The 16937-nt window shown below is 45.3% G+C and overlaps 1 protein-coding gene, 1 long non-coding RNA gene and 3 other non-coding genes across 5 annotated transcripts in view; 4 read left to right on the forward strand and 1 right to left on the reverse strand.

Moving 5' to 3' along the window:
• The first annotated feature begins 989 nt into the window (after positions 1–989).
• Positions 990–2991, forward strand: LOC133023323 (uncharacterized). The gene is made up of 3 exons (XR_009683048.1): positions 990–1058; positions 1937–1980; positions 2637–2991. It is a non-coding gene; the product is annotated as an uncharacterized LOC133023323 (long non-coding RNA).
• On the forward strand, positions 1773–1863 carry LOC133023867 (small nucleolar RNA SNORD88). The gene has a single exon (XR_009683090.1). It is a non-coding gene; the product is annotated as a small nucleolar RNA SNORD88 (small nucleolar RNA).
• On the forward strand, positions 2477–2568 carry LOC133023869 (small nucleolar RNA SNORD88). The gene has a single exon (XR_009683092.1). It is a non-coding gene; the product is annotated as a small nucleolar RNA SNORD88 (small nucleolar RNA).
• On the forward strand, positions 2723–2811 carry LOC133023870 (small nucleolar RNA SNORD88). Its single transcript, XR_009683093.1, has one exon. It is a non-coding gene; the product is annotated as a small nucleolar RNA SNORD88 (small nucleolar RNA).
• A 4480-nt stretch (positions 2992–7471) lies between the features above and the next one.
• Positions 7472–16937, reverse strand: part of shank1 (SH3 and multiple ankyrin repeat domains 1) — a 57455-nt gene continuing 47989 nt past the window's right edge. Inside the window, exons 20-27 of the mRNA XM_061090303.1 lie at positions 16739–16765; positions 16565–16621; positions 16265–16380; positions 14454–14577; positions 10347–13833; positions 9277–9288; positions 8128–9024; positions 7472–7559 (exon numbers count right to left, since the gene is read on the reverse strand). Coding sequence (XP_060946286.1) covers positions 7472–7559; positions 8128–9024; positions 9277–9288; positions 10347–13833; positions 14454–14577; positions 16265–16380; positions 16565–16621; positions 16739–16765 — 4808 coding nt within the window. The remainder of the gene's footprint in view (positions 7560–8127; positions 9025–9276; positions 9289–10346; positions 13834–14453; positions 14578–16264; positions 16381–16564; positions 16622–16738; positions 16766–16937) is intronic.

Raw genomic sequence — 16937 nt, forward strand, 5'->3', positions numbered from 1 at the left:
TCCTGTAATCAGATCCTAAAGGACGGCAGACAGATATCATGACAACACGTTGAGAGCCTGTCATTAAAAATGATAATAGCTATAGGAGACAGGAAACGTAAACAAGTGGAATAAGGTCCGTATTACGTGATGTTAAAAATAACTCTGGTATAAATGTGACACAAAATGTTTTGCTGCAGTCGGCACAGGTTTACTTCTGTTCAAATCATGGATGAATGTGTATCTTTCTCAGCACAAAGGAATGTTGTTGCTTTAATAAATGAATCATTAACTGAACTGTTAAAAACGGTGTCAATGTTACAATGTTTAACCAAATGAGTTCAAGCACATGTATTTTGATAAATAAGATTGGACCAACAGATTTATGTACATTACATTACATCAATCCAGGCTTTATTAGTTTATTTTTGAAAAGGCTTATCTTCCACCAATAATTTGGAGAGTTAGAACAAAACCATCTGCTTCTGAAAGTCAAACAGTTTGATTAATATTAAACTATTAGCAAAATTAGGGGCCAAAGATTTTGTAAAACACGTGGTTCAAGATACAATTCCTTCATGATGATGAATTATTAATTATCGCTTTTTGTTGTGACATCTACTAAAACTAAACCCCATCTTGATTAACTTGAAAACATAAAACACATATAATCAATTCTATCAAATAATGTCTTAAAAGAGTAGGTTGGCACAGGGTTAATTCACGAGACAAGGCCAGATAATTAGTTAATAATCATAAAGCATTTTGCTTTAGTGGAGCCCTTGGCTGCTTTGCCCAGATCAAGCGCTCTTCTTCTGATCCATAACCCCCGGAAAAAATATTTACCCTCTATACTTTTGGCCGTTATCAACATTAAAAGTAATTTTCCATTGGAAACTTTTGGAAATTGAATGAAATAGTTTTTTTCAAACAAACCGGATATAGACTTCCACTCCAACACACTAGATGGCGATAAATACACTAAATGTGTGCCAGCCGCTGATAGTAAAGGCGAAGAAGATGCAGCAGAGCTCAGTCTGTCGCTGTCTTCCTCGATGGGAACACTGGAGATTTTAATGGTGAGTGAACATCATGTATTTAGCTAATGTCGGATTTAACTTAAGCATGAGACATATTTAAATTAGTAGCGTTAGAAGTGATTATAGTGAATCTGCTGCTTTTCTGTCCAGTGCGTCAACAACTCATGTCTGCTGCTGATGTTTTATCACCAGAATAAACGTCACAGTGAAATATGCTTAGTGGACGCCAGCAGAATCAAATATTCTGATATTAAACTGGAAGATGAGTGGATTATATCACATTAAGTGTGGATCTGTTGGTTCTGGTGTTTGCCGAAGTTAACCCAGCGACGTGGGGCTACGACTTGAACCACGTGGTCGTCCACACAACTCGTGTTGTCTCCATATGGATCATGGCGGCTTTAAAACGACCTTTCTTCAATGGGGGTTTGCTTGTTACCTTTTGATTAGTTTGTCCAGGTTTACATTAGCTGCTGTTTCACTGAGAAGCCGGAAGTCATGGCCTGTCCCCACGTGCTCAGCCTGGTGGGCGCTGTTAGCATGTTAGCTTACAGAGTGATCATCCACAGATACAGTCCTTGTAAGCTAAGGACAGAAAACAGCATTGTAAGATTAAATCAGTGACTCAAATGTAATGTTGTTGTAGATGCATAATATGATGCATATTAAAAACTAAGGTGATCGTTGTAAATAAAGAGCTCAATAGTAAATCGATTTTAGCTGTGATGTCCAGCACTACGTGGATTTGAAGTCTCTCTCCCGTGATGACTTGCACTGGGCTCTGAGTCTCAATGCAGACAACGTGCATCTCTGGCCCTGACAAGCCAGAGTTTCTGAGGAGACAAGTATTTATCAACTGCTGACGTTATCTTCAAGACAACACATCAAGTAACGCGTCCTATGTTTTGTCCTTCCAGGTCACTTAGAACACCACGTCCTGTTTGGCCCTGGTTCCACCGAGGTAAGTCTGGAGCCTCGTTTTCTTCTACGTGTTCTCAGCTCTGCAGATTGTGAAGGCAGCCACAGTTTGAAAATAATCTGCTGAACCAATGTGTTGTACTGAAGGTTGACCACTGGAGGGCGGTACACCCCTTAAATCGAATTCAGAACTGTGCATTGAGCCCCCTCAGTGGGTAACAAACCAAAATCAAGTTAACATTTGACACTAAGAGCGTTATAAATGAGTCCAGGGATGTTGCACTCGACACAGAATTAAATAACTTATTTATCGTTTGTGCTAAAGTGAAGCATCAATACATCCTGTTAAACTTCATTGGATGTCGATACTGTGTCGAGTTCTCTACTTCAAATGCAACATCACTATACAGAGGGAAAGATGGTGTCACTCTTCTTGTGACCTTAAAGGGAAGTTTATTGTTTTGATGAGATTTCTAGCAGTAGAATACTTTTTTCCCTTCAAACTGATTGGGTTTAATTCTATGTGGATTTAAACCGTTTCTCTCCCCTGATGACTTGCACTGGGCTCTGACTCTTAATGGAGATAAAAGTGCATCTTTGGCCCTGACAAGCCAGAGTTTCTGAGGAGACACTCAACCAGTGATGGTCGAGTGTTACAGTTACAACAACACATTAACATGTTGTTTTGTCCTTTTTCAGGTCTTCAAACAAGTGAGAACGCTGCTCGTCTGGACTTAAATAAGGTTCGTGTCTCTACTCTGTTTCCAGCAGACGCTCCAAACGCTCGTCTGAAGTGATGTTTAGCACTGGGCTCTGAAATCAATGGTGACAAAAGTGCAACGCTGCCCTTGACAAGGCAGAATCTGAGCAGATGATGGTTCAAAGCTTTGAGGATTGTGATGTTGCTGTTGAGTGGTTGGTGACAGTTGTTTTACTCTTTTTCAGGTACTGATTTCGAAACGGACGTCATCTGCCTGCTTTTCTTTTGTGTTTACGTTTTAAAGAATTGTCTTGTCTTTGCTCTGAATTTCAAATAAAACTCAATTTTAAATGTTTAGTTTCTGCTCTTTTCAACAAACATCACACTAGAGTATAGAACATTACATTATTGAAATGTGAACCACTTAGTGAGTTTACTGGGTGTAAATTAAATGACAAATCTGTCATCAAGACAAGGTTTGAGAAAGTAACTTTAAACACTATTTTTTGGGGGTTGGTCACACCCTAAAGAATCCTGTATATTGGGTCATTACAATATGAAATGATTTGTGCTAAAAATTATACAAGTGGCTGGGAACCCACATCGTGTAACGAGGACGTGGAAATAAATTGGTAACAATATTTATTGAATACTTTATAATTTCCCGATACAGAATATATGTTAAGAGTATCATGATGTTAATGTCTTAATAAAATACGTATTTTATAACATGATAAATGTGGGATACTCTTTGATTTAAAAACTGAAAAAAGTGCTGTAGTACTTTGAATCCATCATGCTCTGATTCATTTGACAGTCAAAGCAATCACTTAAGTTATGTTAAAAGCATATCCGTAGCAAAACATTTTGCTGCTAAAATGGATGACAAACTAAGTTAACCAAAAATTGAAAATCTAAAGAGGAAAGTGAGCAGAAGTGTTGCAATACTGAACAAAACAAAGGGCACTTGAGACACTTCATATTATGTGTATTTCACTTATTCCATATTTTGGAGATGCAGACAAACGCATACAAAACTCATATTAAACCCTTGTATGTTTTACAGAAAAGAGCAATGAGAAACAAGTTGAAACTTAACTATTTGATTTAAAAACATAACTGGGTATTTCTCTGGATATGATTTAAAATATGGCTCAAACACTATTAAATTCAAAAAAAAATAATGAAGCAGCATGAACTTACTGAGTAAAATGTATCTTGATATTGACTTGATTTGGGAGGGCCATCTGTATTTGAGTAATATTTGTATGAAATCTTATTTAACTAATTTTAGATATAGATTATTGCAGAGCTCACAGCCCATAGGGTAAAATGCAATTTTTGCAAGCTCTAATTTAAAACAGATTTGATATCAACTCTACAATGTCACTAACCTATGTAAAACAGTACAGTAGAAGGATATTGTGGGGCCTAATCAGCAGAAAAGGTGGAGAAAGTGTTGTTTCACTCAAGAAAAATCACAGAACATAAATTAGAACTTTGTTTCTGTATCTTTATTATAATTCTAACAATTTATTATCTCTTAAAACATTTGAAATTCATATATGATTATATGAATGTGTATATGCATATCACATATACATATATATTCTGTAAGTTACCTTTCATCAGCTCATATTCTCATTTTTTAAAAAGATCTCTTAAAGGAAAAGAAACACTTTCTATGGAGTCGGACCGATTCCTGCATCTGAAACTTTTCTCCTTACAGCAGCAGCGAGCCGTCGCTCTTCATCACAACCAGTGAACGCGGCAATGGAATGATCAAAAACACCAGCCACTGAACAATAGAACATCCCTGTATCAGCAAGAGATGTTTTCAAAAAGTTCTTATCCCAAGTTTTTTTATCGGCCCTATTTACACCAGCAAACTGTTTTAGAAACCTGATTGAAAAACAAGCAGAAACTTGGCTTTAGATTGACTTCAGCCACATTCTGCTTGTTTACCTTTTCAGAAACATCCCCCTTTGTTTCATGCTGGCAATTCAAAACCTCTAAAAGGGAAAATCCAAAAAGTCACAGTTGCTAATGGAAATAGGGTCATTGCATAATATGCTGGTAATAAATGAAGAGCTGAGAGCGCACTGGCACATGTCAGCGACTGCAGAAGGATCATGTGCAAACGAGAAGATGCAAATGGTGAGCAGAGACAGAGTGGAGCTCTTCATGATGCTGTCAGGTGTGTAACAGTGGAAGGGAGCGGATGTAGAGAACAGGTCCAACTGTATAGAAAGCAGAACAGTGAAATAAATACATCTTTACCTTTTCATGTTAAACATTATTTGGAAGACAGAGATTCTTTAGAACTTTTGAGACTTCTTTTTATATCTTAAACCATAATTAGTTGACCATTATTTTCATCGTCCTTATTGCTATTTCTCTTTGCGTTCAAATATAATATTCCTTCAACCACCGGCACAGAGAAATCCCTTTCACTGACCTCATTCACATTTACAGCCTGTGTGTTTGTGTGTGTGCACTCTGAGCGACGTGATCTATGAAAACCCATGGATCTTCTTATCCCCCCCCCACCCTATGTAAAACGCACGATATGTGTTCGAGGACTCGGAAGCAGCAGGAGAGGTGAAGTGTTGTTCAAGGTAGAGAGGTCATGAGAGAGCCCTTATATATTTGATCTCAGCAACAGTGAGAAAAGCAGGACTGAGGTTGTGATGGGATGGAGATGTGCTGTGAAGCTGATGAGGAAACGATACAAATGTTGAAATGTGTGATCGATGTATGGCGAGCGGGAAGCTTTTATCCGGAACTATTAGAAAAAAAAGAATCATTCATTAGGAAGTGTTTGAATAAAGTGATCAATCACTTTTGTGAATCTTGGGCATCCCATGAGCAACAGTTGCTACACCTTTAGCATCTGCATAATAATAATAATAAAGTGGCAACTAAGTTTTAAAAAGGGAGACAATTCACGTTTTGAGGCCTTAGAAGTCAACGAGTCATTTTAAATAAAGCTTCACGATCAGGAAGGAAGGAAAGACGTGATTGAAAATCTGCTTCACATTTAAGTTGCAATGCTTCTTGTCACATAGAAGCAATGTTAAGGGAACAGTGCACGGAATAGTATGAATCTTTCAGTTAAAAAATACCTACATATACATATATATATATATATTTAAATATATAACCAATGCGATTTTCTTCAGCACATAGTCAGAAAAAGCACTGGCTGCACAAGAGCGCCACCTCCGCCTCCGAAGGCGAGAACCAGGAACTCTCTGCAGCGGCAATAACAGTAAGGACGATGATAGTAATGATAAATAGTAGCAATAAATCTCTTCATATCGGTATTCCAGTATTTTCATTTAAAGTTTAAAAATTGTAAGAACAATCATAGTATTAAAATTCGATATAAGCGGTACTCTCAGATATCCGTTGGGCAGGGGTTTCCTCCTGGATTTAGTCGAGAGAGAGAGAGAGAGAGAGAGAGGGGGCCACTCCCGGAAGGAGCAGGGGGGATTGGGTGGGAAAGAGCAAGAAAATGGCAGTTTGTCCTCTTCCCCTCCCCTCTCCTTTCCAGCCTCCCCCGGGGCAGAAGGTCTGACTGGGTGCACAACAGTTGCCCGGACGCTGAGGAAGTCTGTTCCTGGTAAATAAATCCTCTGGGAGATGTTTCTCTTCACATTGTCACGCGTGTCCCCGTCTAACAGTTGAACAGTCTGTCTTCTTTTGTACATCTCCGATCAAAATGTATATTGTGTCTATATATAAGGTGTCCCATAAATTCTAACACAAGCCCAGGTAGCTAGGGCTTGTGTGTATGTGTGTGTCTACATGTTGGTGTATGCATGCAGGCAGGTAATAGTAGGAACTCGGGTGCCTGTGTGTGCGTATCGGTGTATTTCTTTCTTTTATCTTTTTCATGTAGTTGGTCTGGGCACTTATTTTTGCTACAAATTTGTGATACAGTGACCAGTCTGTATATATGTCATTATAAGACTTAAGATGATAAAGAGCTATAGAGGAACACACACGATCCTGACGACAGGAGCTGCAGTGAGGACAGAGCCCTGCCGGTGGTGAGGTAAAAAACGAGACCAGTCACAGCCACACAGAGCCCAGGACGCAACTTGACCTCGTCCCCTCCAGGAGACGTGGAAGCCGTCACAGTATTCTGCTTCTGCATCGTCCTGCATTGACCTACAAATAGACACAGCCTCGTTCCTGCAGACACTCACGCTCATTCACCCTCAAATACTCATAATCCTCTGTTATCTACAGACACATTTAAAATATAAATCTAGCATCCACTCACGCAGGGGAGGGGTTGTGATTGATTGCACTCCAAATATTCTTGGCGGGTTTTCACTCTTGAGCTCGAGCAGATTCAACCAGCGGGCCGAGGCGTAACAGGACGCCCAATGAGGGACCACCTATATCTCATATCAAGCTGCTCAACCCGTCTGTTTTAAAAATCGATCTGGCGTTTCATTGTTCCTCCAAGATCACTGTTCTTCACTCTGCTGCAGCCACGGTGTCTTCGTATGCGTTTTGGATGGGAGGGGGTTTGTTGTGTTGGTTGATTGGTGTGACCGTGCGTGTGGGGAGTGTACGGGTGTAAATCAGCGCCAGCCGGTGTCTTTATGGATCGTCAGCCCTTTTTCCGTCCCTGTGTTTCAATCTCCCTTTGGGACTCGACTCCCTGGTTCCGTCGCTCTCTATGTGAAATCTGTTCCCCCCCCTCATTTGTTGTGTGAATCCACCATGAACAGCAGCAGTTGTGTCTTCCTCCCTCATTGACTCCAACCCCTCCTTCCTTCCTTCCTTCCTTTTTCTTGTCATCTCTGCACTTCCACACTCAGCTCCGACTCCCGTCGTCCCTCCTCCTCTCAGTCGGTCCTTCCCGAGGTGAGAGAAGAGAGATGGGGAAGGGGCTGCTGGACAGCCTGAGGACAGGAGAACAAATGTGAGGTTTAGTGCTTTTTGTTTGATGATAATGAATGATGTTTTGTGATTCCTGCTTTTTAAAAAGAAGATAATTATTTGTACAATTGGAAACCATGGCAGCTCTTTTGCTGTGGATCCTAATTGGACCGAGAAACCTGAGGTCATCACTAGGAGTCAGATCCAGGTTAATGAAATACCAAGAGATTAGAATATACACATCATGCACCATTGCAAAGAAATTCTTTATCGAATCTTTGAGAAAAAATATAAGCAATAAATCTATAACACTATTATTACAGGGGGAATAACAATGCTATATTTAAATAAGTACTGTCCTATGTGTTAAAGTCAGAACTAAGTAGTTGTCAATGTTTTTAGAACATAATAAAATGAGTGTTGGAGCTCTTATTGGTCATAAAATAGTGTTTTGTTTGCAGTAGAAGTTCAGTTAAGATATGACAACGTTTGAAAGGTTTTAGCAAGTCAACTCAGAGAGAAATGTATGTTGTCAACTGTAAATATGATGGGATATGATGCAAGGAGTATCATCTGTTGGAGCAGTCATACCTGTCCATTATAGTCCTCAGGGCCCGTTCTATATTCATGCGATGGCCAACGCGTGTCACTCCCAAGTCCAGAAAATCATCCTTGGTCAGCGACGGCAGGTGGGTGCCGTCGATCTCATTGTCCAGGAAACGCTCCCTGTGCTCCCCCAGGTTCAGGTATCCAAGCCAGTCTGCAACGTCATACTTGGTCCAGTAGGGCAGCGGCTTGGAGGCAAACGGCTTGGTAGGGGACGGGGGCGGTAGATGGGGGTAACTCAGGCAGGTGGGTGGAGGGAGAGGATGCAGCGGGGGAGATGAGGCCCCAGACAGGAAATGTGTGGGAGAGAGGGAGCGTGAAACGAGTAAATTGGAGTTTGGAGGAGGAGGTGCTCCAGAGGGGGCGAAAAGGGGAGGAGAAGGCGAAAAGTAAGGATCCCCCAGAGGGTTCCCAGGGGATGGTGGGGTGATTGAACCTCGGAGGTCGTAGATGGCGCTGTACAGGGGTGTGGTGGGGAGAAGAGGAAGGGAGGATGGACGAGGTGGGCCCAGCTTCGGCCTCTCCGACGGGGAGATGAGGGGACTGGGTGCTCGCCTGCGCTGGATTATGTGTGATTCCGCTTTACGGGACTCGCGACTTGGGATGAACTGGAACTCGAGGGCTTTGGTCCGGTACACAGGTCTGTGTTTGGGGGAGGTGGGGTAAGGGGAGTAAGATGTCGGGGACAGGGGAGAATGAGAACGCGGAGGCTGAGAGGCGGCTGGAGGCTGAGGAGACGGGGATCGCCCCCAGTTGTGGTACTGGGCGGTTGCCGTGGGCGACGGGGACGGGGACAACGATGGCTGTGACATGGAGATGGGAGACGGGGACGTGGATCGGGCCGAGGGGGGGCTCAGGGCCGAGGCTGAGTCTTCTGAAAATCTGTGGACAGAGACAGAGCATTTGTTAGAGAGGAAATGCATGAGAGGAACCAGAAACAGATGAGATGAAAAACATGCACACACACACACACACAAACACACACTGAGTGAAACATTATCCCGCTATTGACATTGTGAAATTAACATGGGTTCCTCTCTCTTGTTATGGCATCATATCAAGTGGTGAATCAAGCAGATGTTAAAGTGAAATTTTCTCCCAGAAAGAAAAGTATTGTGGAAGGGGCTCCTTTACCTGTTTCTGCTTCTGAGAGAAACACATGGAAAAAGCCAGAGAAATAAAAGAGATTTACACAGTATAGACACAGACACAGGACACACACTCACAATACACAGAAGGCTTTGACATCAATCATGGGAGGTGAAGAGGTCACACTGAGGTATGCATGGAGATGAGACATGGATCAAATGACAAAGTCGGACAAAGTGTCTGATGTGATTAGGGTTGCAAAGGGGCGGAAAGTTTCCAGTAAATCTCCGGACACTTTCCAGAAACTTTCCCTAGGAAGTTTAGCTGGGGAATTTTGGGAATTTTGAAAAAAAAAAAAATACGCAAATTAAACGCTGAGCAATAAAAACATCATTCAAAACTCTGTTTTAAAGATGTATGGAATGCAGCACACGCTACACGTTGAGTTTCAACCCTCCACTGTGCATTCTTCCATCACATGCACAGATAATTCCCAGCATCCTTCACACTACAGCAGGGCTATTGAGGCCTGCTGTAGTGTGCAGGACTAGTCAGGTAAGTTTCAAAGATATTACTGGGGAAATATATTAGCATGCTGATTGAGGATTGTTCATCTGTTCATCTAGCATATTTCCATTCATTTATCCATTAATTGTTAAATATGTTTACAGACGATTCCAATTGTTTGGCTAACTATTTATATCTCTGTTTATATCAACTTTCATCTCATCTTATTCTACAGAACAATGCCACGTGCACTATCTCAGATGTGGAGACATTTCACCCCATCCAATGTAGAAGGAAAGGCTGTGTACATTTGCAAATACTGTGCAAAGACCTATGTTAAGAATGACACAACGATGCAGAAGCATATAGTCAAGTGCCCAAAGTTTCCTCAGTGCTCAAATCAGCCTATGACAAAATGTTTATATTTATGTCTCTATATGACAAGGTAAATACAGTTAGTATAAATTACCCACAACATTTCCAGTTTATTCCCTTTAATTCCCGTATATTCCCGTTAATTCCCATGGAAAGTTTCCAACTTTGAATATTCCTGGAATTTTGCAACCCTAGACGTGATAAATATGAGACTAAAGGTGTCTGATGTGTACCTGTGCCTGCTCAATGTTCTCTGGCTGCTCCAGCTCTCCCTGGGTCGATGCTGCAGTTTGCTGCTCAGCTCGTTGATGATGCCGGGCTTCATACTGGATGCAGGTGGGTAAATCCTCTTCCCCTCTAAAAGTGTGGCGGACTGCCCGCCGCCATCACGGATCACTTGCCCCTCGCCCCACAGAGGCTTCATCTCAGGCGTGCGCGGTCGATCAAAGTACGGTGAAGAGGGACGTCCCATGGTCTGCATGTCCCTCCCCCTGTACCCGTCCTGGCCACGTTCGTCCTCGGACACTCCCTCCTCGCCCTCGTCGTCTTCCTGCTCGTCTCGTCGTCGGTGGGAGTGAAAGGATGCAGGAACAGTGCTGGTCTGTCTGTGCAGATCCCCGACCCGACCTCCCTCTCTGAACCGGTTCGCTTTTGGGTAGGTGGACGTTACCGCTGTGGCGTTCTGCATCTCAAAAGTCTGTCCGTCCAAGTAGCTCATGTAGGACTCCAGGAAATCTCCTCCCCTCTCTGACTCCCCTGCCCCGCCTCCCCCCAAACGTCGGTCCAGCCTGTCGCCACGGACACCGGCTCCACTCAGAGAGAGGATGGTGTCCAGGTGGTGGTCACTGCTGCTGCGGCTGTCCAGCTCTTCAATCCCAGAGTCCACAACTGTGTCCAGGGACTCTCCTTTCTTGGTAGCAGGGGGAGGCCGGTGGTGCTCCCCAGTCCTTCGACTGCCTGTGACAGTGGCAGAGGATGTTGTATGTGTTCGCTCCTGGTAGAGCTGAGTGGAGGTGCTTGTTGTGGTGGCAGCGGCGGTGGTTATAGCGGCACAGCTAGCGGTCGTGGCGTGGGAGGCAGTGCCCCTAAGTGGAGCAGAGGTGGCAGCGGTGGAGGACGGTGCTGGGTGTCCACGGTAGGCTGGGGGAGGTGCAACGGTGTGCAGGGGAGGCGTGGGAGAAGAGCGCCCGGGGGCATGAGTGCTGTTGTAAAGGTGGTGGGGGTGTGACATGGAGAAGGGTCTGTGGTAGGATCCAGGAGGAAGCGGTGGTGAGATGGACGGGGGAGGGGGAGCTCCTGCTGTCGAGGTGGGCTGCAGGGTGGAGGGTGAGGAAGGTGGCAGAGGGTTGGGTGATGTCTGGGAGGGGGAGTGACCGGACTGAGTCAGGTTAGCCACCTCACTGTCATACGATGTGAGGCTGGAGGTGGTGGAGTCCCCGGCTTGAGGTGAGGGCAGCGGCGTGTGAGCAGGAAACCCACTTGCAAATGCTTCTCTCTGGGGGGGTGGAGGTGGTGGCGGTGGGGGAGGAGGGGGCGGAGGGGGGGGTACCTGCTGTCTGCGCGAGGTCAGGCTGTTTGGGAGCATCCCGTGTTTTGCGTATGCCGACATCCCCCCGACTCCCCTGTCGAAGCTGTTGGCGAACTCTAGCGGAGGCGGGAGGGGATCGATGTAGCCAAACCCGTCGTCCGCATCAACTGAGGGGGCGGGGGGAGGGAGGACCATCATACCAGTCCCAGTGCTCCCAGTAGGGTGTGCTGTTTGCTGAGAACTGGTATGTGGGGGAGAGGGAGGGGTGAGGGACAAGATGTAGGCATCCGATTGACTTTCCATCCTGAGAAAAGATGGCCTCTGCGGCTGCTGAGCCTGAGACCCCTGCTGGGCGGAGCTCTCAGCCTGCTCTGCCCTCCTCATGTAACCCTCTCTCTCTTTGTCTCTCTCTCTTTCTCTTGACAGGTCCCTGTCCCGTTCCCTTGACCTCTCCCGCTCCCTCTCCTTATAGGTGGGTTGATACGGCGGAGACTGGTAGTGGTGCGTGTGGACGGTTTTGTCCTCAGAGAACCGAACTCGTAGCCCCTCGCGAGCCCCTCCTCCTTCCCGCTCCCTCTCTCCTCCGCTGCCCTCCTCACCCCACATACTCCCAACTCCTCTGAGGATTCTGGGTGACGGCGGGCGGCCAACGGTGGGTGTAGTGGCAGCCAGAGAAGATGAAGTGACCAGGTAGGAGGTGCTGGAGGACTGAGCGACAGATGACACCGGCTGAGAGGTGACAGCAGATGAAGGATACACCACACTCGACATCTGGCGGCTGAAGTGGTGGTCTGTTCCCCGCCTGTACCTGCTGTCATCTCTCAGAGCACGCTCTCTGGCAGCGAGGGCAAGGCCTAATGGCGATGTGGGGTCAAGAGCCTTGCCTGTTAGTGGGTGAATAAAGGTGGTGGTTGCGGAGGGTGCTGACTGCCTGCCTGCTGCCGTGTACAAGTCAGTAGGCACAGATTTAGGCTGATAATCCAGGGCGGAAGAGGAGTACTCAGGTAGACCAAAGGCCGGAGGCATACTGCGGGTGTGATGGATAAAGGTGTCTCCAGAGAACATGCCCTCATCAATAGACTTGGACGGGCGCAGCCGTGTGGATGAACTTTCCGCCTGTGAGCTAAGCTGTTGCTGTGACACCTGAGTCCTTGCTCCTACTCCATCACTCACGTCGTCCTCAACAGACATGAACAAGGAGCCACTCTTTCTGCGGGCTTCGTGGAATCGTTCTCTGTCTCGGCGAGCCGCGCCAACAATGGCGGCCCCAAACTGGCTGGTGAAGTCCAGGTTTTCTTGGGCGCGGATAGAAGGCAAAGATGGAGGCGGCGGAGCTGGCATGGAAGGCGGAGCAGGGGGTTGGGGAGCAGGAGTGGAGGGTGGTGGACCGTGGGGTGTCTTGCCATCATCCGTCTCCCCTGGTGCCGGAGCATCCACCTCCACACTGCTGCCCTGGCTGCTGCGTCCACTGCTGCTGGTTGAAGGAGCCTTGACAATGATGGTGGGGATGGGGATGGAACTTTTCTCCAGCGAGCCTTTGCCCCCCAGTGTACCCTGGGCCGCACGCAGGTCCTCTACCTTGGATTGCTTCAACAGGGGGCCCTTCCCTCTCCGGGCTCCGCCTTTAGGACCCCCTGCTCCAGCTGCACTGCGGTCTACTCGCTGGGGTTGACTCTGGGTAGTCTGTTGTTGTTGTTGTTGGGGCATTACAGTGGCAATGCTTGATGGGGGGACAGCGCTGTTGTAGCCTCTCCTAAGCCCCCCCGCCTTTGCCCCTCCACCAGCTCCAATGCCAGCTCCAACAGGCTCCCCAGTGTAGGCAACCTTCCGCGAAGCAGTCCTGCTTTGAGCCGTGTGGGCAGCAGCATGTGAATATGAGGTTGTGTGGTCGACCGCTCCTCCAATGGGGCCGGTCGGGGGAGCACCTGCCCTCTCCCTGCCACTATGGGTGAAGTGCGCTGACTGGGAGAATGGCTGGTAGTGTGCAGAGGTGGATGTGGACTGGGACACGGAGACAGAGGGCTGCTGAGAAGACTTGGCTCTCCAACCCAGCGGTGGAGCAGAGGAGAAGGGAGGGTCTGGTGGAGCAGTGGTGGGAGGGGGGGGGATGTCATCTGGGCCAGGCACCGAAAGACTGCGTGCAAACTTCATGTTCGGAGGATGCAGGAACTTCCTCTCCTCCTCAGGCACCCCTGCAGGACAGCATGACAGAGAAAAACACATGGGGATGAAACACGGCTGCGCCCGTTCAAGTATAGAAGGTACAGAGGGAGGAGAGCGAGAATAAGAGGCTGATGAAAGAGAGGAAATGGAGCCAGAAAAAAAGGGAAGCTGAAGGTAACCAGCGAGAGTGTCTGTCTAAATCTGCCTGCCCATCTACCTGTCAGCGAGTCGGTCCTAAACTCGTATCTGTTAGTATGTTCATTAGTTAGTGTTATTATATTCCACAAACAAGTAGCAAGTGAACAGAATTACAAAGCAGCATTTTAACCAGTCACCAAAGAGCACAAAACTATCAAAGGGAGAGTTAGCAACACATCAGAAAATAAGGCCATGAGAATAAAATCGGATTAGTGGCACTTTTCGATATAACAAATAGTAGTAGTGTGAGTATAAAACAAACAGACATCTTATTTCTTACAGTACAAGTATAAGACACGTACAATCATCTACAGATAGAGTACAAATTGTGCACATTTTGGCCACAGACGAGACATTGTCGGCCACAGACAAACAGTGTTGACCTCTACTGGTCCAGAGGGCAGACAGACGGGCGGACAGAGGGGCAGACGGAAAAAACAGACAGCCTCACCGATGGATTTCTGCCGTATAATACCGTGCGGGGGGCCGTGACCTGAGGCGTACTGTCCACGTTCGTAGCCGAGGCCCAGGCCTGATGACATCATCCCCATCCCGGACTGGTCCCCGTAATTTTGCTGAAATCGAAAACAAAGAAAAACAGGTGAAAGAGGGTAAAACAAAAGGGATGGGGTTTAGTCACATGTAGGGTTGCAAAATTCCGGGAATACTCAAAGTTGGAAACTTTCCATGGGAATTAACGGGAATTAATGGGAATATACGGGAATATACGGGAATTAACAGGAATAAACTGAAAATGTTGTGGGTAATTTATACTAACTGTGTTTACCTCGTCATATACAGACATAAATATAAACATTTTGTTTTTTCATAGGCTGATTTGAGCCCTGAGGAAACTTTGGGCACTTGACTATACGCCTCTGCATCGTTGTGTCATTCTTATCATAGGTCTTTGCACAGTATTTGCAAATGTACACAGCCTTTCCTTCTACATTGGATGAGGTGAAATGTCTCCACACATGAGATAGTGCACGTGGCATTGGTCTGTAGAATAAGATGAGAAAAAAGTTTGTAAAAAAACACTAATGCAATGCCAGAGATGTAAATAGTTAGCCAAACAATTGGAATGGTCTGTAAAAATATTTTACAATTAATGGATAAATGAATGGAAATAGGCTAGATGAACAAATGAACAGTCCTCAATCAGCATGCTAATATATTTTCCCCAGTAATATCATTGAAACTTTCCTGACTAGTCCTGCTCACTACAGCAGGACTCAATAGCCCTGCTGTAGTGTGGAGGATGCTGGGAATTATTCAAGCAGTAATTATAATGGAAGAATGCACAGTGGAGGGTTGAAATTCAACGTGCAGTGTGTGCTGCATTCCATACATCTTTAAAATAGAGATTTGATTGATGTTTTTATTGCTCAGCGTCTAATTTGCGTTTTTTTTTTTTTTTTTCAAAATTCCCCAAATTCCCGAGCATAACTTCCCATGGAAACTTTCCGGAAACTTTCCAGAAACTTTCCGCCCCTTTGCAACCCTAGTCACATGTCCTATTTGAGATCCTGTTCCAGATTTGTTAAGCTCTGTGGCAAATGATTTATCGATTCATATTCTCTGTTTAATGTGTCTCCTCTAACACTACAATCATCAGCAATAAAATAAAGACTATTTAAGCCCAACAAATAAATGTTTGAGTATAAATATTCCAAACATTTGGAGTGAGAAAAACACATTCCTCATTCCCCTTCACACAATGCAAAGTGATACAATTAAGGAATGTCAAGGATTAAGATCCGATGTATTCAAAATAAGCTATTGAACCCCATCCCTCAGTGTGCACCACAGAACTGGAATAATAGATCAAAAAGGGGAATAATTAAAAGTTGTCAGGTTGAAGTTTACTGGTAATTATTCTCGATTCCATGCTTATGCCAAAAATACCAGTCGATGCAGGTTAAAACCAATCAAAAATAAAAAACTGAAAAATATGATCTTTGTTGCATTTGTGTAGAGCAGCTCTTCAATTTCTAAACCATTTAAATAAAATTTAAAAAAAATAAGCAAGCTGCAGACATAAGCATCACATTGCAAACTTCCTACTCCATATTTGCTTTCCAATCTCACATCATTCCAACTCTGATGGAACATCCATGTTGGGCAATTTAGGGTTAGGGTCTTGACCAAGGACACTTCATCATGCAGACTAAGGTAGTGGATGTCTGTCATCACAGGAACACACACATCGTATCTAAGAGCACATGTAGATTCATATGCAGTGTGTTTCTCGATACACACCTCATTGCCATAGAAGCTTCGCCCTCTGTCTCTTTTTGGCCCCTGTCCCCGTGTCCCAGGCGCTTCATTGGTGCTAATTGTCTGCTGAGCTGCTGCAAGAATTTCATCTAGTTTATCTGAGAGAAGAAAAACAAACAGGAGAGAAAAAGACAGAAAGAGAGAAGGACACAGGACAATGAAACAGAAACATGAACATCAACATGAAGGAAACTGTGTGGAAAGGGACACTCGATGAAGGTGGATAAGGAAGAGAGGAAGACACTCGGGGAAACAACCACTGACAAACATGAGCTGCCTTACTCAAAGCCATCTGATAGACTGTCCTCTTCTTCTCTGTAACTTGGGAGGATTCGAATTCTGAAAGAAGAGAAACAGAGAACGAGCTCAGTAAGGGGCGGAGCGGTGAGCGCCGAGTCATTCTGGACAGACGTATAGTAAACACAACGCCTCAGGCGCCGATGTACCAGAGCGTACCTGATTTTTTTTTCCAAGGGGTAGCAGCTGGAAGGAGGACAAAAGGAGACTTAAGTTTTGGCAGGAGTGAAAGTGCGACAGCATCGTTACACTGAATACTAATCATATTCCCTGGAGCCTGACAAACTGAGTCACCTCACACGGCTTTTCCATCGTCCATGTAAGAGAACGTAAATCATGCCCAGGCTCTAAAGATACC

The sequence above is a fragment of the Limanda limanda genome, chromosome 17, assembly GCF_963576545.1.
Source record: "Limanda limanda chromosome 17, fLimLim1.1, whole genome shotgun sequence".
Lineage (NCBI taxonomy): Eukaryota > Metazoa > Chordata > Actinopteri > Pleuronectiformes > Pleuronectidae > Limanda > Limanda limanda.